Source organism: Idiotropiscis lumnitzeri, chromosome 16, assembly GCF_059441095.1.
Source record: "Idiotropiscis lumnitzeri isolate Australia: NSW breed Sydney's pygmy pipehorse chromosome 16, RoL_Ilum_1.0, whole genome shotgun sequence".
Classification (NCBI taxonomy): domain Eukaryota; kingdom Metazoa; phylum Chordata; class Actinopteri; order Syngnathiformes; family Syngnathidae; genus Idiotropiscis; species Idiotropiscis lumnitzeri.
In genome coordinates, this window is record NC_142406.1 from 9876829 (window position 1) to 9903276 (window position 26448).

Sequence of the window (26448 nt, forward strand, 5' to 3'; positions counted from 1 at the left end):
TTCCATCTCTCCCCGCTGCAACATATTAGATTCAAATGATCAGATCATCAACAAGGTCTGCAGGAACTGGATAACGATCCTGATCATTTGAATCAGGTATGTTGCAGCATAGGACAGCGGGACAAGGAACAGGATTGAAGACACCTTGTAATGGCTAAGTTCTGGTCAACTTTGACCTCTTCTTTGTATATGTAATGTCAGCTTGGAAGAGAGGTCGACATACTGAAATGGACGTTAGGACGTTAGTTTTTATTTTCCTGTAATAGGGTAGTGACGTTTTGGAATAATTTGAGCGGAAATGTTAACTCGCAGTTTTTCAAATTTGTGTCAATCAATGGAGTCATTCTCCTCGGGAGATTTTTAGATTAGTTTCACATTTCTCCCTAACGGCTCAAATCGAATTGTCTTTTGTTTCCCACCGTCCGTGCCGTAGGTGATCAAGGCCATCGAAGATGGCTTCAGGCTGCCGGCGCCGGTCAACTGTCCGACGCATTTGCATCAGTTGATGCTCGACTGTTGGCAGAAGGAGAGAACGGAGAGACCCACTTTTAGTCAGATCCATTCAGCGCTCAGCAAAAGCATTCGCTCTCCCGACGGCATTGGCTCCTCCACGTTGGCACGAAGGTCATTATAGAAGCCTTGCAAACTTCTACTTCAACCTTCTGTAGACTCATAAAACCCCTTTTGGCGCTTCTTCTAGGACCCTGAGTTCGTCCATAACATTAGCAGAGAGGCCGCTACCCACCTTCCCATCATTTAACTCGGTAGGTGAGTGGCTGGATGCCGTAGACATGGGCCGATACAAAGACAACTTCACTGCCGCGGGATACTGCTATTTGGAGTCGGTGGCACGGATGACCGTACAGTGAGTAGCTCTGCTCTGCAACACGTTTTCACACTCACGTTCCTGTTGAAGTTTTTTCTCGCTACCCGGTGTCTTGTCTTCATGGCTTTACTCCATCATTCTGAATAAATACCGCTACAGGCTTGTTTGTAACTTGCCGATTTCACTTTGGAAAAAAAACAAACGAATCGTCGTTGAGCTTTTGTTTTGTGTCATTGGGGATAGATTCACTTTCACCGATTGTGAAAAATGGTTATGAGCTTATCGTCGCTGTCCGAAACATTGCTTTTAGCAATAAAAATGTTTTACGGTGAAGTGCAGTAATTTCTAGAACCCTGCTGAGAAAAGCCTTTTTGCAACAGCTTTGTGTGGAAGTTGAATCCAGCTACTTATGGCTTTTTATGACTAATGGATGGGCCGAGCCACGAATTTCATATTAACGTGCAAGGTAAAAATGACATGCGCAAAAGTACTCTGTTGATATTTTATACGTAATTTACATGTTTTACTAGCGATTATTATTTGAAAAGCATCCATGCCTAAGGCCTCAGCATTAGTCACGCAACCACTGTTCTCGTAAATTATATAAAAATTAGGGCTGTCAGTCGAAATGTGATTTCCGTAGTTAAGTCACGATTATTGCAAATTAATTAAAAAAAAAAAATGTTTCAAGCTTTGTAAATATGTTTACCCGAAACAGATATTGTATATTTTAGTTGCATTGAAATACAGCGTAAAACATGTAATTTTACTGCCACTAGGTGGTTTCATGTTGGAAGTTTTAGTAATATCAAATTTTCTTTTTAAATTAAGAGTAGTTTAATTAGAACATGGAACAATTTTTTTTCAATAGATAGTTAATGCAACATAATGCATTTTTTATGCCGATGCACATTGTCATCGGTGACGCAGCTTTCGGCAAAACAAGCCAGAGATAAAAAAAAAATGATTTTACCCGAGCTATCTCCTGGAGTTGCTGAATAAAATGTGTCTCAAGTTTAAAGAGCACAAGTGACTTAGTCATGACAGTCATACACTCAGTTCTTGGCTCTCAATGAGGTCAGCAGACTCATTTGAGAGCTGTTGCTAACTCGCTCGATGCTAACCGCTAACCAGCAGCCTTGTTTATTGTTTCCTATCGTGTTAATTAATCTCGGATAAAACCGAACTGTGTATTTGCAGAGATGTCCTGAGCCTCGGCATCACTTCCCTGGAGCACCAGAAGTTGATCCTGGCGGCCATCCAGACCCTAAGAGCCCAGGTCATCCAAATGCACGGGCGCGGCGTGCAAGTGTAACAGCCGGCCGAAGGCACTGCCGCTGCAGGCTCACACGTACGTGCAGATGGTGGATGATGGGGTGGAGACGAGGCAAGAGAGACTGTCTTTCCGAGTGAAGGACAGACAAAAGGACCTTGCGCTCCTCTATTTACTCCTCTTTCCCATTCTTCCTCATGCCTTCCGCAATTCCTTCCTTTCTTTTACGACGAAGCCCCTCAGTGACGAGACCCTCTGGTGATTGGGGGATGGCAGAGGAGTGATGTCATGTGACTTTTTTGTGACCTCTATCTGCACTTAGACCTTCAAAAACTGTGTCGGCTAAATCGTCCTGGGTTTGGAATGGGTGAGTGAACACAATAGAAAGTGAGAGTCTCTTCCAGATTGGTGACCTCTGAACTGTCGGGGGGGGGCTGCAGAGAAGGACTCCAAAAGGTTACTGGACTACTTTGTTCCCTTTACCACAATTATTTTATTGGTATTTTTTTTTAGTACTGTTTACTGGCCTTGAGTCAAGACTTGACAAAGACACTCCTCCACTGGCGGAATTCACTTGAAATATAAAGGGACATAATCGAAAGATGCGAAATAGCATCACTATGCCTGATCTCATATCAGATGGGGAAGGAATATCTCTGAATATTAAAAATGGCAGGCTTGTAATCCAACGACTCCGTGCAGCAGCTGTCAATACTTGGAAAGTCTGAGCTGTCCCGTGCAGAAGGGTCCAACAAATTTGAGTTTCGTATTTAAATGAGGCCTGCAAAAACACTTTAAATAAACGGGGGCTGATGCTTGCGAGCGTAAAGTGTGCCGACAGGCCTAAATGGAGCTCTAGCCCGGGGGATGATGGAATGAACTTTCAGGAATATCGGCCTGCTTTTTTTTTTTTTTTTTTTAAATACTGATGGGGGGAAAAAAAGCTGTCAGGGGGCGCGTGTTGTAAAAGAGTTGCGTGTTTGATCACCCTTAATTTATGTCACTGTCTGTTTCACGATTTTATTCTCTTTCTCTCAAGATGTGCAAATGAAATATTTAATTTCCACACCTTTTAGCCCGGATGTCATCTTGTAATCTTCCCCTCTTGCTCCCACAAAGTTCTCTTTAAAACTCAGGTCAACTCTGGAAGATGACCCAAATCTCATATTTATTTAGCAATAACCTCTCTAGATAATTTATTAATGAACAGAGGTTAGTATGGTTAATTTAAAGTATTTAATGTAAATGGAAAAAAAAATAGTTTGCTAATTATATGACTGTGACATCTTGAACATGTTTCATACGAGACGACCAATGGAGGATGTTAGGCGTCTGCGCACAGTATCTGTGTATTCATGAGCAGTTTAGTCTCTCATTGGATGTGGTGTGTGTGTGAATACAGTATTAGAATGTCATGACGATATTCTTTTTTTTTTTGCGATTACGGTTTCCCATTTTTGTCGGGTGTTTGTGTAAAGTGATCTGCCCCGTCGCCTTTATTAAGTTATCACAGCAGATTTGAAAGCGAGCGTTCATTGATGACCGTATTTCACAACGGGAAGGGATTTCTTGATTGGAATAATGAAACCGGTTTGGATTTGCCTCCGAATACAGTTTGCGTCGGTCTGCTTTCTCTCGTCCGTCTCTCTTAGTAATTGTCAAAATGAAGAAACTCGGGCAGGCAGCTGACAAATTCGAAAGGTTTCATTTGTCAGCTGATTGCAAGGCCTTTTGATTGAACAGAGATAAATATGACGAAAGTTTACTATTTCTGTCAACGCCACAAACAAAATGCATCCTCATGCGTTCACATGCACAAAAAAAAATAAATAAATAATGACGGGACCTTGTTGCCACAATGAATGAAATGTACGTTGCCCTCTCTTTGCCCATCTCTTCCCATTATATGTTTAATACTGTAAATATGTACTTGAAAATGCTAAATCTATTTTTATAATTTGTTTGAAGAACAATGTGTTGAATATAATATCTGCTCACTGTGTACGGGGTTATTTGTTTGAATTTAGGGCCACGGCCAACAAACTCTGGTGTTTGGAATATTTAAAAAAAAAAATGTCTTTTTGTTAGTTTTGGATGATTTTTACCCATTAGAAGAAATTCTGATGGTTGTTACAATTATGAACTGTGTTATTAAAAAATCTCCAATATAAGCAAACGTATCGTTCCTAATGTGTCATAGTGATGCATTGAGCGGCCGTCTGAAAATCTCAAAAGTGCCACCAAGCTGAACAACATTAAAATTCATTAGTGCCCAAATGTTAATTTAAAACAAGACAAAGATTTGTTCTAAAATGTGAACATGGGAAAATAAAAAAATAAAATAAAAATAACCAATTGCACTTAATGGTTAACTTAACTTCCACTAGCGGAACTAGTATCACTTTGTAGAATACAATACGCACGCCACCTTGTTGATGATCGGCAAGTGACCGTCAATCAAACTGTGCAAAGTCTGTGAAACAATTCCAGATTTGGAACGATACAGAATTCAAATTGTGAGTTGGACCTCGAATTTTCACTGCCTTAACATTTGAAGTGATCTGTTGAAAAGGACAATGGATGGCATAGTCCTCAAAGATTGTGTGTCAGATGACCTTTAAATTAACGAAAGGGGGACAAAAAGGGCTGGTTAATGGCGATGACAAGGAAGTTCAACTTTTGATTGCTGTCTTGACTGAAAAGCAAGTCTGTTATTTATTTACACTGCGCTGTAATGTTCTGATTTGAACCCCCATGTCGGATATTAGTCAAAAACGTGATTGCAAATGAGTTAAATGTCCCCACTCAAACTTGACGTTTCCATACAAAAATATTCCCTACTATAAATCAGAAATACCCAAACTCGTTTTGTACTTTGGACGCTGTTCACCAACTAAACTAGATTATTTATCTTAGCACAATCTATTCCCTTCCTCTCGCTCCCTCTCCAATTAAAAGTATGCTCTTATTTTTCCTTCCTGTGCAAAGAAACAAGCCACTGGCCTTCAGAACAAACTCATTCTTCACCCATTAAGTCTACCTGAGCTGCTTGTACTTGGATCTGTTACAAGGTTAATTCCTTTAATCCATTTACTCTCCAATTCAACTTTTGGTTACTTCGCCAAGGATACTTTTGCAGGTTCATGGTTCTCTCTCACACCCCGGCTGCATTAACATGTGAACTTACTAAGTCGCTCTCTCCGGGAATGGGGTTATATTACTTACTACTTTATTATGCAACACCCACAGTTGGACCGGTGTTCAGCGTATGGGAAATTATTGCAAATGCAAATGAGGATTGTGGTGGACTGCTGCGGGCGATTGTGTGGGCGTGTGGACGCCGCTGCATGCTTTCGTGCCCGCTCGCACGGGTCTGGGTGTGTGTGTGTGTGTATACGTACAACATATCGTGTGTGTGTTTTGACCGGGGATTTGAAAAAGAGATTCTTATTCAATTTTTATTTATTTCTCAAACACAGCGGCGGCTGCAATCCATACTTTTTATATTGCTGTCTTATTGGCATTGCGGATTGGAGTTTGAGACGTAATGAGTTTCATCTGCGAGCTAGCGCTGGGCGCAGCTTTCGGCGACTCCCACGCAATCAAACATTCCCGCCATCGCTTGCAGAACAGTCAAACTTTTGAGTGCGACCAAAAAATAATATTTGGGATACTTTATATCTGATGCTCATCCTAGATTTTAAGAACTACTTTTTCTTAAATCGGTAATGTCATGTATGGAGTTATTGCAGCTCTACAAACAGCCAAAGAGTGATTTGTGATGTTTGTGGAAAACCGATACTAGGGGCTGTAGCAACACAACAATTCTTGTAAAACACCTCAGGCTAAACCATAACACAGGCTACGAGGCATTTATGATGAGGCAGACAACAATTTCGTTCTTCTCTGTGCTTGCAAGCAGGCAGGTACAGAGGGTGAAAATGTGTTGGACTCGTTCAAATGAAGAAGACCAGTTAGGAAATCAGTAACACAATAAATATTTAAATATATTTTGGGAAATTTCCATATTTACGGTGCACCGTGTTATTTATTTATTTTTTTGGGGGGGTGGGGGGGGGCTTTTGTTTAGTATTTGTATCGTTCCATATTCCTTCTTTGCCATTTGTTTATCAATATAAGCATTTTTTGGAGAACGCGCCACAAACACTCGCTCACCGTGCCGCCATTATATGCGCGTATAATTATAAAATTAAAAGATCATTAATACAGTCACAACAGTTTTTCCCAAGGTCTATTGAATTGGGGAGCAAACTGAAATATGTGTTGGAAGTTTTGATTGCGCAACATATAACAGAACTGATTACGTACGTACGGAAAATGTTATAATAGGTGGAGAGCCTAAAAATGCGTCGTTATTGTTATCTCTGGCTGCCATTTGAGGTGCGCTTGAGGTATTTTCAGTGATTAAGCTCGCAGTTATCTGACCTTGATGACTCCATCCTTGCATCTATTCAATCTACATATGTATATAACGGCCCCTTATGCGTCATTTCTTGACTCGTTCCTCTCATCTCAAGTGCTCTGCCCTTTATCACAATTTTTTTTCCAATCAAACCAGGCATTTTGATTCATACAGTAATTCCTTAAATAGATTAACAAAGGAAATGTCAGGTAAGGATTTAAAGAGGCCCATGGGAAAGTCGGGACGCAAGAGTGATTCCCGGCTGTGTTTTGAGAGCCGTCTTCCGCTCTCGTCCCGCACTCCCTCCCTTTCCTCCCTCGGCTCTGAGTGAAGATTAAAGCAAGCACAATAAAAAGGGGAGACCGTCCACCTCTAAAGCAGTTTGAAGGGGAAACCTCCCCTCTGTATAGTTGCTCCTGTCCTTTCTTTGCAGAAACGTGCCACGGCTCAAATCGGCTTTTGGAAATTAATCCCTGCATTATGGCGGGAATGAGTAAACAAACCAGGGGGGACAGAAACAGCACATGGAAGGTGAGAAATTCTTCTAGGTAAAAGCTGGTTTCTCCACAGAGAGATGAAGGTTACGCATGCTTGTGTGAACGTGCTCTGGGAAAAGAGCGAAGGGAACAAAAGTGGCAAGGGGCTGACGAAGGAAACGAAGCAGCAAAAGGCGAAGAGATCCCTCAGGGAAGGAAGAGCGTCGCAGCTTTTTAACAGCTTGATCTTAAAGCACCTCGTTCTGTCTGGCCTAGGTCCAGCTTATGGCTGGCTTTGTCTTTCCCCGGCTTCACTCAGCCACTTTGCCCGAGTGGCAAAAAGTCATTGTCTGCAAATCCTCCTCCTGAAGCCTTCACTGCTTTCCCATCGCATCTCTCCACTGAGATGTACTTATGTGAGGCGGCGTGGGTTCAGTCTGACAAAATCTGAACTTCCCACTGAGCCAAGATTAAACTCTAAGTGACCGCACTGACAACTTCTCTCGGTGTAGTTGGCTTCTATCTTGCTTTTTGGACAGTTTAAACACCAATCAGTCTGGCTGGCTCCTGAAACTCTCCTTGAGAGCACTTTGCGGCCCTATCTAATAGCCTGTACCTTGTACCTCTCATTGTCACATCGTTTACTATAGCGGCTATTTATCACTGTCTTCCATCATGGCTTTTCTGCAGCATCCATCAAGGATATTTCCCGCTTTACTGCCTCAGTTATTCAAGACCACGCGTGATCGCTACACATGCAACCATTATGCTTTTTTGTCTTGTCGTACAAAGTTGCTCCCAAAGCAGCATTAAACTCGCCATCAAGCTACTCAGAAAGCAGAGGGAGTTTAGGCAGTGCCACAATGCCACTCGGTGGACGTTGCAATCACTACAACATGCTGTAGACGGCAATCGAGAAGACTTCATCCATTCAAATTGAACCATATCACTTGGGGGGGAAAAAAATTGAATTTACTCCATTTTAATCTGTCAAGTGGTTTCATGTAATAAAATCAACAGGATCATGGTACATTTTTTAAGTAGACTTTAATAATGTATCCGGATCCAAATTAATTTATTTTGGGCAGAACCTTGACAAAATAAAATAAAGTAAATTCAACCCATTTGTTTCCATTTTGATTTAATTGTACCAAGTACTGGTATCCTTCAACAGGACAACTTACTGTTTAGCGCATAAAACTCAACCTTGCCATAGCTAAACTGCTCTTCAATTCCTGAGACGTCACCAACAGCATTACTCATCGTGACCACAAGATGGCGACAGATCGACGCCTGAATGTGATGTGCTGTCGAAGGCCATCCAAGTCATGGACAAGGTTGTCCAGCAGGTGGCGGTGGTGTACAGGAACCCAAACCTGCAACAAGATCTTTAAAGGAAGGTGTGTTCTTGGTTTAATTGAAAATCCGTCTTTGTCACCCGTATCTGCTACTTCTCTGTTTAACTATCTCACTAAACTATATTATTATATAATATTTTTCTAATGAACAATCGAATACATATAATCAATTATACGGATTGTAAGGATTTGAATAATCAATTTCAATTGCCAGTAGGGGGCAGTATAATATACATAGTCTGCTGTGGCCTGTCTGGGCAAGGAAACCTGCTGACTGAAACAATGTCATTGACCTACAATACTGTATAATTTCAAATAGTTGTTCGATGTTATTTTTAAATTCTAACCTGTCCATTGCCTTCAAAATCATTAGTGCTGGGTGGTGTAACTTCATCATCAATGGGATTGTTTCATTTCAAGTTATCAATTTTGATCTGGCAAGGCCAGCGAGATGGCTGTCGGTAGTCTCTCGTGATCGGCACATATTGATGGATTTAATAATAACCATCTCTTTTCATGGAAAACGCATTATATTTTGTCACGTTATTAGATTAATAAATCCATTCTAAACTTCTCCATGGAGATGATGCACTTAATACAGTTACATGTTAAATTGATTTGTTTCCATATCTGCAACTTGATGATGTTGGTATGCAAATGCATCGCTCGCCACTGACTAAAGTACTTTACACTCAAAGTAGCTGCGTTGCTCAGGGTTTGTTGTTCCATAACTTGGCGTTTTGTCATTATTGTGGATAAAAAGGAGTGTTTGCGCCGTTGTGGGAGCGAATACATCTGACTCACTTACTGGTCAAAGCAAGCAGCTCCACTCATTCCCTTAAAATTCCGTGCAAGAGAGGTGCGCACACAGTCGTTGACATCGCGGAAGCTTGAATAGACTCACCGCTACTAATGCAGAAGATCGAAATGTACAATTATTTTTATAAAGAATAAATGATACAAAGGTGACGTCATTTCTTAGAAATGGGAACTTAGAGAGCAACCTTCCGCCCCGATTATTCATGTCTGCGAGTGACATCACCTCGCCAAATGCTTTAATAACTATTACACGGTGATGACAATTATTATAACGTCAATGGATTTATTTCAATGAGGATTTAGTGTTCAATTTCTTTCATCATATATATTAATTAACTTCATAAGTGATCAAAATTGCATTATACCACCTGCGCCACAACTTAGACCTGCTTTTTGCTGCTCTAAGGTTGAGGGTAATTTCTTTCATCTAATTGTCAGGTGCGACAACGGCGTGTAGAAGAAAATATTCAATTCCCACCAAAATTACTTGCAAATTCAGAGAAACAAATTATTTCAAATAATACAAATGTGCCAATTTTGTATTAAATTGGGCAATACGCAATTCCTAATACCGGAAACCCTCTAACCCATACAATGATGAAGTAAGAACTTTTATTTGCTTTTAAGGCATGTCATGGCATTGTCAAATTTTGAAACCGCTGAGTCATTTAGACAGACAAACGTCGGAGTTCACCCTTGCCAAACCACATGAATTATGTTCCAATCATTTGCTAACTGGCAGTCTTAGTAAAGTTCATCAAAATAATAATAAGAGGAGGGTGCGTGACATTTGGCCTAGAAAAGGATTGTACATGGATTTAAAAGAACAGAATTGTTTAATGAACGGAGAAGAACAAAAAAGCTGGCTGTATGTCAGCTATGATGATTTAACATTTCATATAATGTCTGTAAAATTGCCCAAATAATTAAAATACTGTACATAAAACACTGTATTTGATTTGATTTGGTGACTTTAAATGACAGTAAACTAAACAACAGTGCATTATGTTTCAGTCAAACAAGTTGTCCGTCAAAAAGCATGGAAACCCCTTGCTGATGAGCAACCACATTCAGGTGCGGGAACCGACGACCATGGAAACGAAGCACAACATACCTCGACAGGCCATGGTTTAAGGTTCAAAACACCACCTGAGGTAATTTCCACATTTTTTAATTCATGTTGAAATGTGCTTAACTATGTAATGTGCTGCCAGTCAAACTCAAGTTGTCAGCTGAGATACAAGAATAGCCCGACGTGTTTGTTTTGAATATGTCGGGCTTGACTGTCTTTGTTTTTTTTAATGTGGTCTTCAGAGGATTACAACTTTTTGTAAGGAGTGGCTCATAATGAGGTTGAATGCCCCTGGTCGTTTATTTAATTTGTCTAGCGCTTCTTTTGTTTCTGAATGTTTCGGTCACCTTATGAGATATCAATCAATCTAGTTTTGATTAGTTGGCGTGTATCTCGTTTGATTTCGTGCGAGCGGTGAAAGTACGCCTTAGACTGGTTGTTAGCATTTGCATTTTATTTACATTTTTAATATATATATATATATACGATTATATTTTTTTGTTGTTTTATTTTTTTCGTTTGGGTATTTTTTGGTTTTTTAATTTAAATGAGTTCAAACCAATCTGTAGAGTTTGTTAGTTTCAATATTTTTTTAATGCTTTACTTTTGTTCAGTTTCTTAGTTTTAGTCTTATTTTTTTTTTAAAGATCGCAAGTATTTGTCAAATATCAAATAAAAAATAAGAGACTTCATAACACAATACTTTGGAAACTGCAATTCTCAAACAACTCTTGACAAACGTCAATACTGAAATAACTACTGGTGATAATCTTATTAGTGCATGTCTGATATTGACAAAGACTAAAACAAAACCCATTTACACTACAATTCTCGTTAATTTTATGAACATAAAATGTAATTTATTATTTTTCATTTAAAAAAAAAAAAAGCATTTCCATTTATTTCGTTAGTTTACATTAAAACCTCATTGGGGAGAACAACCTGTTGAGTTAGTTTGTATCCGAGATTATTACCCGTCAAAAACTAAGAGACCAGCAAAACACAACAAAAAACTGAGATCCAGACGTATAATCTGTCTAATCCAAAAAGCTGTGAAAACGACTGGGGAGAAAAGGGGGTGGGAAGGAAGAGAAAAAAACATTAGCCAGAGTTAGTAAGAGGGCTAATTTCAAACTAATTTGGCTAAGGTGATTAAGTGAGACTCTCTTGATGATGAAGTCGGATCTAAAAAGATCTCTGACCCTATTTACATCCATTTTCTGGAACGCTACGTCTATTTCCTGGATTTGAACAATTTTCAAAAATAATGCCAGAAAAAAATGAAAGGAAAGGAAAAACTGTAAAAAAAAGTTACTAATTATGGACACCACTGGCGATGACTTGAAAGGTGCTTTAATTGGCACCCAATTTAATCTCAGGAGCGCTTGGCGATGAAAGTGGACCAGGCCAAGCCAAAGGCAGATGGACTGTTATGGAAGCAGATCTTTGGTGCCTCAGACGGCCTGAGCCATTGCTGAGCTTTCCAGCGAGGATCGCCGCTTGGCTGGGCCCCTACAGTGCCCGCATCGCTCGGACCTGGCCTGCATAGCGTGCTGTGCATATGGGCCCCTAATTGGCTGGAAAGTACCTGGTAGTTTACTCGTCTGTGAAGACTGAGCGATTAGATTAGCCATGTCAGATTACAGCTCGAGCGCAGTCAGACAGTGTCATCCCAGACTCGCCCACTGCGAGAGAGGGACAGAGGAGATGCCGTTGTGGGGAGGGGGCCTTTAAGGAGGCGGCGGGGGTTGAACTGTTGTGAGACTGGAAACATTGTGACTTGCATTGGAAAGATAAATTACAATCACTTACAGTACAGTACAGAAGATCTCAACTTCCGTGAATTAATAACATTTGATATTAAATCAATACATAGAAATTCTTAATTCTCAATTGTCTTCTGAGAAACCCAGAGAGCCTGCTAAATTCCACGTGCCAGTTTGAAAATAATAAAACGCTGCGATGTGATTGAAACGAGTGTATTAAAACAGGTCATGTATGGCCTCGTGATTGACGATCTAATAAATTTGCCATTCTGTAATCTAATCTCATTGTGCCGTGAAAAATATTTCTTGTATTATGTATGATTAATATAGGCTGGCTGATTGGTAAACGCTTATAAATCCACACACACACACACACTGAGAGGGCATCATCCCGTGTATACGCCACCTCTCAACAGATGGAGCTGCTTCTCAACTAGATAATCCGTTATTGTTCTGCATATTTTTGATTATCGTCATGGTTGTCATTTCAAAAGCATACGCAAATCGCCCCCTAACCTTAGCTTGATCCAGGTTTTACCGCCGCTCCCAAGCTAATATCTTCAGCTCGCGGCTCGTGTCGTCAAATAAATGAGAGTTCCGCATGAGCTTCTCATTCGAGACATTGACAACATAAAGATTTTAGGAAGCGTATAAAAGAGGATTTGCGGGCAGATTTGAAAAGTGTTTACAATTGTTGCTTTCTGGTTGTATTTAATCCATAGGCGCTCAAGATGTTGCTATTTCTTCAAAACATCTTACGAGCGCTGCCACTCTTCTTTTCAGTGAGTTTTTGTCAACTAGAAAACCGATACAACGACGCGTTTTCTAAGCAGGCGCACCCGCCCTTCTTTCATTAGACAGAATCAATAGCGGCCGTCCCGCTAGTTGTGGCCTGTTGCCAACTATCGATCGAAGGTGACTGTTTTTGTTCTGCGGTCCGCATGACGCCCCGGAGACAATAAAAGACTAGTGAGATTAAGACAATTAGGGGGTTGATTGTTATCCAAAAGACGAGAAGGAGAAGATTAAATGAGGAGATTTAGGTCAAAGTGGGGATGCCCGGGCCAAGGAGGGGCCGAAGCAAGGAGGAGGGCTAAGAAAAGGTGGGAGGAAAAAGGAGGACGGATTGGGGTCAGAGAAACTGATCACTGCAGCATGCAAGGTTCCTCTGATTGGGGAAGAGAGTGATCCTTGGAAAGACTTCATTGGATTGACCTGAAGAGTAAGACAGGTTGAACTTCACCCGATTTCCACACCAGGCACGCCCGTCTGGGGATTGTCTTGATCTGTCCTCACCTGTGAATCAGCATGGACTGCTCTTGTTTTTCTTGCCTCATCCTACCTTTGTGTCACCGTCATCGGGTCACCCCTCCTTCTTTTGAGAACCGCCTAATTAGCAGACATTTTTATTGATCCGCTGGATTTGGTGTGCGAAATCCCCTTCGCTGTCTGCCAGACAGATCCGAGCTAAAGTCTTTCTCTATCTGGTGGTCTGGGAGATTGAGGAAAGAGGGTTGGGGGAGAGGGGGGGGGGGCGCTAGGCCCACCTGTTGACCACAAGCCAGAAGCGTGCAGACTTTGCTACACCCTTACCTCACCCTTTTTCTTATCCGCTGTTCTACTCCGCCACCCCATAGCCGACCCTCCAAATCCTTAAATCCTCTGTCACCCCTCAATAAGTTTTCATGAGCCTGATCTGACAGGTTTTAATACCTCGCTAAGAATGAATATTGTCCAAAGGAAACGATGCTTTGTCCCTGGATGCTAATGGTAGCATAGCAGACGTTAGCTTGCTTTGTGCCCCACTTCCTAAAGATAAAAAAACAAATAAAAATAATTAACAATTATATTCACTACACATCATGATTTGTGAGACGTCAATGTTTTTTTTCATTTTTATTTTTTGTGGTCGCTAAATTGTGTGTCTGTGGTTAGCATTCCTGCCTACTCGCCACCACGTAGGTGGCAGATAAATGTGACCCTCCGGGATTTTGTTGACCGTTCAGCCAAAACGGAGATATGCGTTCTATTATTTTGGATATTCGGTTTATCTCCTCCTTTCTAAAACTATAACCGCTAAAATATCAAAGATTATTTGTGAGTTTTGCGACTGCCCAGTATGAAACAGTAAAGCCAGTTCCGTTGTATTTTCCGTAAGAGGAAACAATTGGCAGATCAGAAAAGCAAACACTAATGGGAAGTTTTCAAATGTGGTGTCGCAATGATGTCGAGTTTTCTGGCTTGCCCATCTTCTTCCTTCCTCTTCTTTTACGAGGCCACCTTGCCACAATGCGGTCTGAAAATGAGAGGGTTGTTTGGACTTTTCCGACTTTGACTCAGACAAGATGATGAAATGAAATGAGCCGCAATACGTAACCTGACCGTATTATGTGTTGTTTTCATATTTTAAAATTAATGTCCAAATAAATGAATCTTATGTATCTTAATTTTATCATACGAGATAAACTGCGGCTTTAACCTGCAATGAAAATATCTTGACTAGAAGATTTTATGGTTGACCCATTAAGATAAGATCAAAAATACCTCATAAAACACAGATGCTTCTAGCAAAACACCGAATGTAATAATGCCATCTTACATATTGAAGGTTTGCAGTCAGTGAGGATAATCCCTGCGGTTAAAGGGATCTGATCGAAAACTAGGCTGACCAGTCGGTAAACAACAAGGCGGTTGAAAAGTGACTCTCTCTGCTGTGCATGAGTGCAGTAACAATGCATCAACAGTACGTAATCCTCTTTTTTTTTTTTTTTTTTTTTAAAGATCTGATGCTTTTAGTTTACCAAGACAATGATCAAAAACAACAATGGCTCAGTGTTGAGCCAAGAAAGACAAAACAAAAATGGGCTGGGCAAGAATTCCGAGGAAGACGGAGTCATAAGGAGCCAGACAGAAAATTAAAATTCTTCCTTTGGATGGATTTTCACTTTCATTTTGTCTGAAAGAAAATCGCAACGCAACAAATGAGCAAGATAGAGAAATACGTCAATTTGTGCTTCGGTGTTGATATTTCACTGAACAATAAATTCGTTCATGGATAGCAACTAAAACCTTTTGGATTGATTAAAATTCTTTCATCACAATAAATGACTTTAATTGTAATTTTTTTTTTTAACACTCTCCATGACGTGCACTTTGCAAACTGACTACCTGACTGTCTCTGAGTCTTTGTTTCCATGACGCCATTCTTTTCACGCATGACAAAAGATTATTAAGAAGGCCACTGAAGTTTTCCGTTCCTACATGTAATCAACACCAAGAATTTTTCGACTGAATTTTTTTTGCTTTTTTTTTTTTTGTCAACCCCAATACACTTTCTTTATTCGCTCCCTTTCACCTGCTCACATTGAGTCTGTAACTGGATTTTCAGCATCACCCTAAAGTAGCCGACCAGACCGAACAAGCAAGTGTACATGCAGTGTGACACTCAGGTAGTCGCATCTTTACGTGTCCGCTCACATCCCTTTGTCTAATTTTGCGAGTCTCAGACAGCTTCGGTATAGCTGACCTAAGGTCTTCACTTTATCCGTTCATCTCGTCTGGACCATTATCTACCCCGCCCCACACCTCCAACCCTGTTACCCAACAAGAGTTTTCCCCTCTTGAAAAGTGTGTCTGGACGGCACGATGTGCCAGCTATAATAAGATCTGCGCCTGGTCAACTCGCCACTTGTCTCGCAAGTTCGGAGACTTGAGCTTCTGAGCCCGAGCCTAGACTGTCTGCAAATTAGAGAAATTAGCCCAGTGGGGCTCGGGCCAGTGAAAAACCCTGCACGTGCACGGAGAGACGCACACGCGCGCATACACACGACTACACTGCCCCCCCCCTCTATCCCCCCCAAGCCACACTCCTGGAATAAGCAATCTCGCCATATGGCAGCCAATTTCCTATCTCAGTTAAGACAAGAGGATGGGGGGGGCCGGGGGGTTTCGGCTTTAGAATAAAGACACGGGGGCATTATTTCATAATATTTTAAAATATAGAATTCCCAACTGAGAATATTCATAATAACAAGTACATCAATCAAAATATATTGAAACCAATATATGTATATATGAAGTTTTTTTTCCAATACTTTCCCAGCTATTTATAACCGTCAGGTGAGTGGACAGAGTTGCGTGCGTCTAAAAGTAACCGGGATGCTCACCAGACAGTCCTCTAAGTCTCTTTCCTGTGCACTTAGGTGACCTGGCCTACATCTTCAAGTGCACTCGAGCGAGAAGCACAAATCATGCTCGTCCACAATTTGCGACACCCTCGGAAACCGGATTACGCTCGGAAGATATTTACGCATATAAGTGTGTGTTTACGGATATGTGTGAGCGGTTAGTTAAAGATGTTCCTCGGCGAGATATAGGTCAAGGCGATACAGTGGCAACAGATTGCTCATTATGTGCCAAACCAAGCAAAATTCTCCGAGTGTGTTTTCCAGTGGCAACAGGCCAGCCATCTGCTCGTCCTTTATTCATTCATTATCATCCCGTCTTTGTGTTTGTGTGTGCATGTGAGTGTGTGTGTGTGTAAGCATACATCACAACAGCCACTCGCTGGACCAAGTGTACAACGTCACCGATTGTTGTTGTCCGCAACCAACAGTTGTGTGTCAGATGGTTCAATCACATGACGGCGGTCGCTTGCCATTGGCCGGGCCTCCTGGCTTAAAACGCTCGGCGCAATCCGGGCTCGAGAGTTTCGGGTGACAGTGGGAAGAGTGACCGCGGGATCTAAGTGAAGGAAGACGGGAGCAAGTGAGGTCAGAAGAAGCCACGGCGGGGATGGCCTAACCAAAGAAATGATGCTCCAACAGCTGAATGAATGTGCACAAGTAAGTTTTGATTTTCTTCATTTAAGTAACGTTTTGAGAAATTTAGTCAGAGGGAGAATTATTGCAGACTTTTTCGAAGTTGGCTACTTGTTCTGGTCTAATTTTTTTTTATTTATTTATTTTTATTTATTTATTTTATTATTTTTATTTTTATTTATTTATTTATTTATATTTATTTATTTATTTATTTATTTTAAGTCAATGATTAGGATCGAGCAAGTAGATACCATTTAAATATTTTAATAGGACTAATTTTAAATTTTGTAATAGTATGGCACATTTTGCGAGGCAAATCAATTTTAATTCTTTCTTTTTTTTTTGTTTTCAGATCCTGAGCTTTAAACGACATACCTAAGACCCGAGGGAATCAACCCCAAGCAAACCAAAGCCTTCCTTAAACCAAAGCGAACGGAAGCTCGTCCGACACTTGCAGTGAATTCTCAGTGTCCCCAAAAAAAAAAATGAAGGGGGACAGCACACAGGGTGATATGAGCACTTGGAGGGAAGTGGACTTTGCTCTCAACTGTACTTACATTGTACCGGATCAGGTGTCGAACCCGAGTTTCAACCTGCCAAAAGCCATGACTTCCATCCCACGCAACCTTTCGTTCGAGTACAGCAAAGATGAGGTAAGGGCAGTTTTGATTCATGTAAAACCCAAATATGGAAATTTTTATTTGTATTTTTTGGACGATTAATATCGAGTTACATTGGGTAACTCGGAAGAAAAACTAAACAAGGCTTTACTTTCTCTTTAGCGTCAATGACGTCAAGACATTTTGCTTAGTCGATCTTATCACACCTTGTTTGCTTTCTTTACAACCATGCACACCCACGTTGCCTCCCACCGATTCTTCCACTCAGGTGACTCATGACGTTTTGCGATAACAATTCAGTCAGCTGACTGCTTGGCTTTTGAATCTAATTAAAAAAAAATATTTGGTTTGCAACGGAGGGAGTTGTTTTCCAGAGCGGAGTGAAAGGGATGGCATGGGCTCAAATGTCCTCTTCTGCTTTCAGTTTCATTGCAAATTTTCTGCTTCTGTTTCTCTACCGGCAAACATGGATGGGTATTTTCATATCGTTACCCATCGCCATGCGGTCGTCTTCCTTTTGCCCACATGTGTCAGTGTTTTCCGATGAAGAATGCCAATAAGGAAGTTGTCCAACAAAAACATGTTTTCAAGTCAGCAGCTCTAAGCAAACTGGCGCCGGTCCAGACTAGTTTCCGTTCCTAAAATACGACTCGTTCTTCTTGCTGTCGTCAAGGTGAAACATTTTTTTTTCCTGACTCATTCCAGGATGCTGACGTTTCTGTGCGTTTTGTGAATGGATGACTTCTGATGAAGTCACAGTGGACGCATGAAAAGTCTCATGTCGGGCGTTTTAAGACGAACTTGCCATTACACATACTGAAAGTGGAAGAGAATAGACTCCAACGGTTTTGAGCGCTTCTCGGAACTCGTCTTTGGAAATTTCATCCATCGTGATCGTTATCGTGCAATCGGCACTGGTGGCTCGTGAGTGCCGACGGATTTGGACGCATAGGTTTGACCGTTATTTCTTGATGATATTAAGCAGTCAAGATGCAAGGGGGTCCATCGAGATCGTCGTTTTAGGTTTTTTTTTTCGAATATAAACTTTTTAGTCTGAAGTGGGCCCTGAAAGCACGTGGCAGATGGGACTGGGGGGCAGTGAAGTGCCAGTTAGCTGACGTTAGAGGGGGTTGCGGTGCGGGTGTATTGAGAAGGTGGGGGGCGGAGGGGGATTTAGGTTAAAACCAGATGATTAACTTTCGTTGGGAACAGGCTGGCCAGCAAGGCATCAGCCCTCAACCTGGCAAGCGCACAAGCCATTTCCAATTCTGGAAAATATAAAAAAAAAAAATAATGACGCATTGGGGGATGGGGGGGTGAGTGTGATAGCGTGGGTATCCTCAAGCTGGCCCGGCTTCCTCCCCAAAATAACCCCCCCCCCCCCTACTCACTCTACTCGCCCTCCGCCTTCCTCTCAACAACCTGAGCGGTTGAGCAGCGATAACGCGACGGCGGCACAGCGGTTCGTTAGCCACGCAACGCCGGCTTAGCACAATGCGCCCTGTCACACCAGTTCATCACATCCAAGAATCACCTCACTTGAACACGCACGGCCACACGCGCCCTTGTCCTCTGTGACCTGTCCTTGGCGTCATTTAAAAAAAACAAAAAAAAAACACTTTAAAGTACTGCTCTTGAAGGACACAAAGTGTTTGGTTTTTAGGTCGTGCTGTTTTTAAGAGTTGACCTGTTCACAAAGGCGCTCCTGTAATCGTTTTGAAGGGTAGTTGCTCAGTGGCAGGAAGAGGGAGAGCGTGTTTACTTAGTGGATTGGGTTGGGGGCGGGTTCTTTTTAAAGACGGGACACAAAGCTCCTGAAGATGTCGAGGAAAAGTGTGACACAGATGCAGCGTGTTGGTTGTGAGGGTGACGGGGTGGGGTGGATTGCGTAAGGTTGATCTCAGGCTGGTCATGTGTGATGGCTTTGAATTTAATATTTAAATGTCTGAATTTTCTGGTATTGTTATGTGGATAGGATAGAAAATAAAGCCGGTCAGCAAATTGTTTTACTATTTTATTTATTTATTTTTATTTTTATAGTTTTATTTATATATTTATCTTTATTTTTTTTTTTTATCAAATATTTCGTCAATGAATATTTTTTGTCGTGCTGGTTTCCATTTGAGAAACATTTGGATTTTTTTTTCTGAAACGTTACAGCTATAAATTGCAACGCATAGTAAAATCCATATTGTGCAAGATTTTATAGGTCCAATTTAAGAACAAATAAAACTAAACCAGCTGTGCTAGAAAAAAATATTTTTAAACCGGTGTTAAAAAAATAAAAATGTTTACGGAATAAAAGCCATCTCGGATTAAAATTTGCTGTTGACCAGTGTAATTGTATATATATATATTTTTTTTTAAAGCTGATTTTAAATCACCGTAAAAAAATAATTCAGATTTTTTTTACCAGGGAAAAATAAATTTTTCATTTTATCATATTTCGAACAAAATATATTTAAAGTGAGGACTTTTCAGGAACTTGCCAAGCGATCCTTCGAATAAACAATGAAGTGTCTGAATCTTGTCAATGCCATTTTGCTGCGTGTTGCCTTAAAGAGGTCAGGGATCAGTGGAGTAGGTGAGAGAAAGTGTACTGTAATTCCATTCGCTTGGCAAAGTCGTTAGTGCGGAAACTAGGCCACCTTGGAGGTTTAAACGTGCCTTCTGAGCCGTCTGGGTCGACGTGAAGAAGCCACCAGCATTACATTGACACATTATGCAAAACAATTTAGTGGACTATTTTGAAGATCATCGACTCATTTTCCGCGTGATCTGTTTTCAAGGTGAACGGCGTGTTCAGCAAAGAATACATTCCTCAAGGGACCCGATTTGGTCCCCTGCAAGGAGACATCTACACCAAAGAAAACGTCCCAAAACAGGCCAACAGAAAATACTTCTGGAGGGTAAGCACAACACACAAAACGGATACGCCATGACTCAACTTTGGCTGTCGTCGCTTAAGAGCATTGAATCATCCTCCAATAAAGCCATATAAAGACGTTTCACGTAAAGTCCGCTGACACGCAAAATAAGACCTCCTTTGGCCTTCTCTTTTTTTATAACTTGTGATCACTGGCGGTCCTGAATTTTTAAACTAGATTGCTTTACTGAGACTTGCTGTGTCACTCAGGAAATATCGTTACTCCAAGTGAATTCCCATTCAGTCTTTTCCCCACGCACGGCATTTCCCTTCCGGCTTTATTTCCTGTAACCCTTACGAGCAGAAGTGGGAAGCCACGCTCGTGAACTCAATAACACCGCTCAGTGCAGTCAAGTAGATGCCTGTATAATTTGGCTGCCGGCCAACTGTGTGTTTTTTTTGTTTTTTTTTCTCTTCCCCTTCTAAAAGAAGCGGAATTATTTGTGACTATTGACAATGACGAGAGTGAAAGGGAGAGAGAGAGAGAGAGAGAGAGAGCGTGACACAGCAAAATGGACCACGCCTCCAAGCTTCAAATACAATGACAGATGAAGCACAAACACGCAGGAGTGACAGAACACCCACGACGCACATTGCTGCGCACACTTGAGGAGCGGAGTGTAACACATCATATATTACAACGGAAGGAGACAGAGGATATTTTACAGTACATGGCAATGGTGAATGTTCGTACTTTCGATTTGTTTTTAGGAGATTGCAAATATGTATATCATTAAAAAAAATAAATAAAGGTTTTACATCGTGAATACAAACTAAGTTTAACACTTGAAATGGTGTTAAATCCAATTTTAAATTTTTGGCTTGTTGCAGATTTATAACAACGGGCACCTGCAGAACTTCATCGATGGCTACGACGTCCACAGGAGCAACTGGATGCGCTATGTCAACCCGGCGCGATCTCTGACCGAGCAGAACCTGGTGGCGTGCCAGAATGGCCGAGACATCTACTTTTACACCATTCGGCCCGTGGAGCCCAAACAGGAGCTGCTGGTGTGGTACAGCCAGGAGTTTGCTCAGAGGTTGTGCAGTCAGCAGGACAACGCCAAAAACAGTGAGTGCAACATTAGAAGAAATATATTCGTATGATTAAGACGACCAGATCTTGCTTTTTATCATCTGACATATTTGATGTTGTGACTATCCTTCTGCCGGGATATCCATCTCGCTGAAGAATGTGCCTCTTCTTGATTTTTCTTTCGTCTAAATCTGATAAGACTTGAAATAGATCTTTGACACTGACTCAGTCACTGTGATTGGCTGGAAAATTCCTTCACGGCAAATGAAGACGCATTATTTCCCTCTGTGAATGTTATACCACCTGTCGAGGTTTAATGAACCAAATCAAATGATTACAAACATGCACGTCCTGCGCCGACGCATTTAGAAATGAGACATTTTTTTTTAACGCTATTAACCAAACACCACGGCAGTATATCCTCATCCAGAGTCATTCTCTATCGCTCCAAAGTGGAATGACTCACGCCAACTGAATACACAATATGCGTATGTGTTACTATTTACCCTGGTGACTAAAGGTACGACGGTGTAATTACATTGTAAACGACCTCAAAGCACTCACATGAGTTCCATTACAAGTCTGTGGTTGCGCAACTATTTGTAATCTGGGACAATTTTTTTTTCCAGTTATTTCATTTTAGCTTCAAGGTTAAATCCAAACCCCGGCAAACAATTAGGCACATTCTAACATGTTAGTCAGATGGAAAGAGGGAAATCAGGTAATTGCCATCAACGTGAATAGTGATGGATGACGAAACGACAATGCTGATGCGGCGCGTAAAATGATCCGGTAATTAGCGGTTCGGAGGCGCCGACGTGACGTGACGCAAACTGAAACCTAAACTTCATGGTTTTGTGTGTGTTATGACTCAAACCTGATACTACTATCATTTACCATCACAGGGAGTGTCATATGTGGGTGGGTACGTCTCTCAAGATACGTATGCCTCAGCATCTTATCATATTTTTATGTGGTGATATATGTTTAATTAGTATGACATAGATGGAAGCTACAGATTAAAACACATATACAGCAGATACCAGAAAAACATCCGAAGAGCGGCAGTGTCATGTTGAGACGAAAACCAGAGAGATGAAGGTGCTCAGAGAGGTTCACTGGGGCGAGACCATTTAAAGATTTAAAGACAAACAGAAGTATCTTGAAATTAACTCCAAAGTGCACCGGGAGCTCGTGAAGAGAACCCAAGATTTGGGTTATGTGCTCCCTCCTCCGAGCTCCAGTAAGAAAGCGAGCAGCATCATTTTTAGACCAGCTGGAATCGCTTGAAGGAAGGCTGGCTGACTCCAAAATAAAGTGAATTACAGTTATCTACTCAAGAATTGACAAAGACGTGGATTAGTTCCCAAGTGCTGCTGAGAAACAAATGAAAGCAGCTGGATCAAATTTAGAATCACTTTCTAATTTTAAACCTCTGTGACATATGTTTATGAGTAGTGTTCTAGATTTTTACCAAACGTTGCCAATACTCAACATGTTCTATTTTGTGTCTGTGGCAGAAAACATGAATGTCGAGGACGAGCATGAGAACGCCAAACAGCACCTCGCTCAGCAGATGTGGCCCAAGGAGAGGACGAAGGAAGAAGTGAAAGAGGAGAGGAATGATGAGGAAGTGGATGTGGAGATGTTGGGGAGAGACACACCTCCCGATACCCCCGATGACCAAATCATGGATTTCAGCAAAAAGATTGAAAAAGAGGAGAAGATCCACAGAGACCAAGAGGATCCCGGGTTCATTCAACCCTCAGAGGCCGAACAAAGAGGAAACCATGGAATGAATCTTCCTTACTTTGCGGAACACCTCCCAGAGCAACGAAATCTGCCTCTTCACCTCCATGGCCTCTACGGCCACAGAGAAGGGCTGGTGTCGTCTTACCCGCTTTACCCTCAATCCAGACCCGTCCAGCCGACCTTCCAGCTCCTTCCTCCCTTCGCCTCGCACTATCCTCGCCTCCTCCTTCCTTCATACTCGCCTCCATTCCCTGGTATGCTGCCTTCTAGAGGATCCCTCCGGTACGGTAGCTATCTGGGGACGGACGGAATCCCATACCCTCACCTCAGCACCCCGAATCTACTCCCAATGTCCTTGCCATACCCTTCATCCTCTCAGGGTGGTCTGAAAGAACTAACCCCTAATGTGTCCCCTCCAAGAGGCGCCCCGGCGACTCCTGAGCTCTCTCCCATTCCCAAGCCAATGAGCCAGCTTCCCTCACCAGAACATACTTCCTCTGGCTGCGAGGAGGCAATGAACCTCACATTGGATGTTACCAAAGGCAACTCAGGGCTGCGCAATCGTCCCGGGCACAAATCCTTGCCCTATCCTCTGAAAAAGCAGAATGGCAAGATCAAGTATGAATGTAACACCTGCTCAAAAACTTTTGGACAGTTGTCAAATCTCAAGGTACCGACTTCGACGACTATCCGTTTCCACCTGTGCGTATAAGCTCTCCTTTTAATGACATTGCCTTTATTTTTCCGATTCCAGGTCCACTTACGAGTGCACAGTGGTGAGAGACCGTTCCAGTGCAACTTGTGTAAAAAGAGTTTCACTCAGCTTGCTCATCTACAGAAACATCACCTCGTCCATACAGGGGAGAAGCCACATGAGTGTCAGGTATGTTGAAACTCGATTACTCTGGATCAATTCGAATTTTCAAAATCTATTCGATTTGATACACGAGTCAGTTTGATTGATTTTCGATTTCATGCAGAAGGCATTCTCCGAAAAAACAATGCTGCAATTGCTGTAACTAGTTGCGGTAGTCAAAATATTATTTACATTAAGTATAGAAGTTACATTGACTTCACTACTTCCGCCATTTTGTTTTGATGTGCTACTTTCACATGAAGAGCTTGCGTGATGTGTGAAGTCACGTACATTTACAGGCCGAAAGATGCCATTAAAAGTATCGATATATGGTTTTATGAATCGATATTGAGCGATGTAAAGGAAAATCGATTTTAATCGGTAAATTGATTTGGGGGGGGGGGGACCAGGTGTGAGCAAACTATGGCCCGGGGGCCACATGCGGCCCATTAAACGTTTTAATCCGGCCCGCCGTACTTGAAAAAAAATTAAATGAATGAACCATGTTAATGTTTTATTTTCTAAATACTGTGGTTTGTCAAAGACATATATTTTGATGTAATTCTTTTGTTCATTTTCATTTAAAATTAAAATTATTATTTTTTTCTCCGATGAGGTGAGGTTACCAAAACACTCCATCCATCTGCTCCTGGTCTGGCCCCTCTGTCAAATTTTAGAACCCATTGTGGCCCACCAATCAACAAGTTTGCCCACCCCTGATACAGACCTAAAAGCTGTTCTCACTGTCAAAAGATGGAAATCACTGGTGATACGGAATTGTTATTAACGTCTCGCGTAATTTGTCACCGGCTGTCATTGTTTGTGGTAACACGGTCTATTTAAATTACATTCAATCACTGCTCGACGTCTCACTTTTGTATGCTTTTGTTTGCATACGTGACAAAGTGCGCGTAAGTGCAAACAAAACTGGTCTGTTATAGAATGCTTGTGGTAAAGAACAGGAATAACAACTCTACCTTAATCACGTCAACATTGCGTAATTGCACCTTGTGACTAAAATAAACCCAACATCAATATTTCCGTCTGTCCCTACTTTTTCCATTACCTGAGGTACTTTGAGAAGTCTTTTGACATTTGTTTTTTCTTTTTTATTTCCAGGTGTGTCAAAAGCGCTTCAGTAGCACCAGCAACTTGAAAACGCACCTCCGACTCCATTCTGGGGAAAAACCTTACCAGTGCAAGCTGTGCAGTACCAAATTCACTCAATACATCCACCTCAAGCTGCACCGCCGCCTCCACAGCAGCCGCGACCGCCCTTACCTCTGCCAGCTGTGTTCCCAAGCCTTCTTCCATCGTTTCTCCCTTCGCATCCACCAACGCAGCTGCTGCCTGGCCAACTCCAGCTCACCGGTCAACGTCCACATGAAAGAAATGCTGGAGCGCTTCGACGCCAGCCAGGAGGCCGACACGCTCACGGAAACGGCGTCGGCGTCACAGGTGGAGGAGGCTGTGGAGAGATGGCTCGCTCGCACCTTGGAAGGCGAAGGGAAGGAGGACCAGAAAGAGGCCACCTTTCTGCTCAAAGCGCTGACCGTGGCGATTAACGCACCTGTCAGCCAATCAGCAGCTCCCGTTTCCCAGCACACGTCTTCAGCGGCCTATCAGGAAAGAGCGAGCGTCGTCCATCTCCACAAGCGGTCGCCGGTGAAATTGGAGGGTCAGTGAGACGCGAACTGAACGGACCCTCGAAAAGGAGCAAAGGAGATTTAAAAATGTACAATACCACTAATAGAGAAACCAATGTCGCCAAAAGTAGCCTCTGTTTTGACTGAAGAAGAGAAACACAGCAAGATTTTTTTTTTCTTTTTTAAATGAGAGCAGCACCAAAATAAGAGCATTCCAAAGACTGGACTTGGTGACAAACCCAGGGACGTGATATTTTCTTAGACATTATACAGATTGTGTTTCCTTCCAATGAGCTGTGAAGTAAATTTCTTTTACTCAGGTAGTTTTTTTTTTTTTTCAGTGTCTATGCATGTTAACTTATTATGTTTTCCACCTGTTCTGTTTATTTATTTAGCCGTTTTCTTGTTTATCTGATGGTAGACATTAAAACAACTCAGGAATGATGTCTTACGTTGTCATGCTTTCTTTATTTTTGCGTCGTTTTGCCGTGTGTTCCGGCACAAATTATTTTTTTCCAAGTTGTTAATTTATTTATTTATAATGAAAAGGGTCAAATCTGGTGTGTTTAATTCAATTTAAATGAGCATTTGCCAAAATGTAGATTTTTTAAAATTATTTTCTAGAATCATTTAGCAAGTTTAAAATCACTTAGTATTAAATACAGGCTAAAATTGAATTTTTGTTTTATCTCCGACTGTAATGTTTTCGACCCTTATTGATGAGTCATAAAGTAGTTAGCTGTAGCTTTGCACTGGATTCCAAATTTTCCGGTGTTACA

General features: G+C 41.6%; 2 protein-coding genes across 5 annotated transcripts in view; both read left to right on the top strand.

Annotated features, from left to right (window-relative positions):
- The window catches only part of epha10 (EPH receptor A10), a 44680-nt gene extending 40430 nt beyond the window's left edge, over positions 1–4250 (top strand). For both annotated transcript variants that reach the window (XM_088318683.1, XM_088318684.1), the window contains 3 exons: positions 434–624; positions 701–865; positions 2027–4250. In XM_088318683.1, coding sequence (XP_088174809.1) covers positions 434–624; positions 701–865; positions 2027–2141 — 471 coding nt within the window. In that variant the 3' untranslated portion in view covers positions 2142–4250. The remainder of the gene's footprint in view (positions 1–433; positions 625–700; positions 866–2026) is intronic.
- Positions 4251–16661: 12411 nt separating this feature from the next.
- prdm1b (PR domain containing 1b, with ZNF domain) lies at positions 16662–26115 on the top strand. Of its 3 annotated transcripts, XM_088319401.1 has the most exons (7): positions 16662–16857; positions 17186–17486; positions 20243–20362; positions 21211–21451; positions 22936–23837; positions 23922–24050; positions 25143–26115. In XM_088319401.1, exons 2-7 carry the CDS (start codon positions 17319–17321, stop codon positions 25707–25709), a joined length of 2127 nt encoding a protein of 708 aa, XP_088175527.1. In that variant the 5' UTR covers positions 16662–16857; positions 17186–17318; the 3' UTR covers positions 25710–26115. The 3 variants fall into 3 exon arrangements, with proteins under 3 accessions (XP_088175527.1, XP_088175528.1, XP_088175529.1); XM_088319402.1 differs by lacking the exons at positions 16662–16857; positions 17186–17486; positions 20243–20362 and adding an exon at positions 20914–21065; XM_088319403.1 differs by lacking the exons at positions 16662–16857; positions 17186–17486; positions 20243–20362 and adding an exon at positions 20932–21059.
- Positions 26116–26448: the final 333 nt, after the last annotated feature.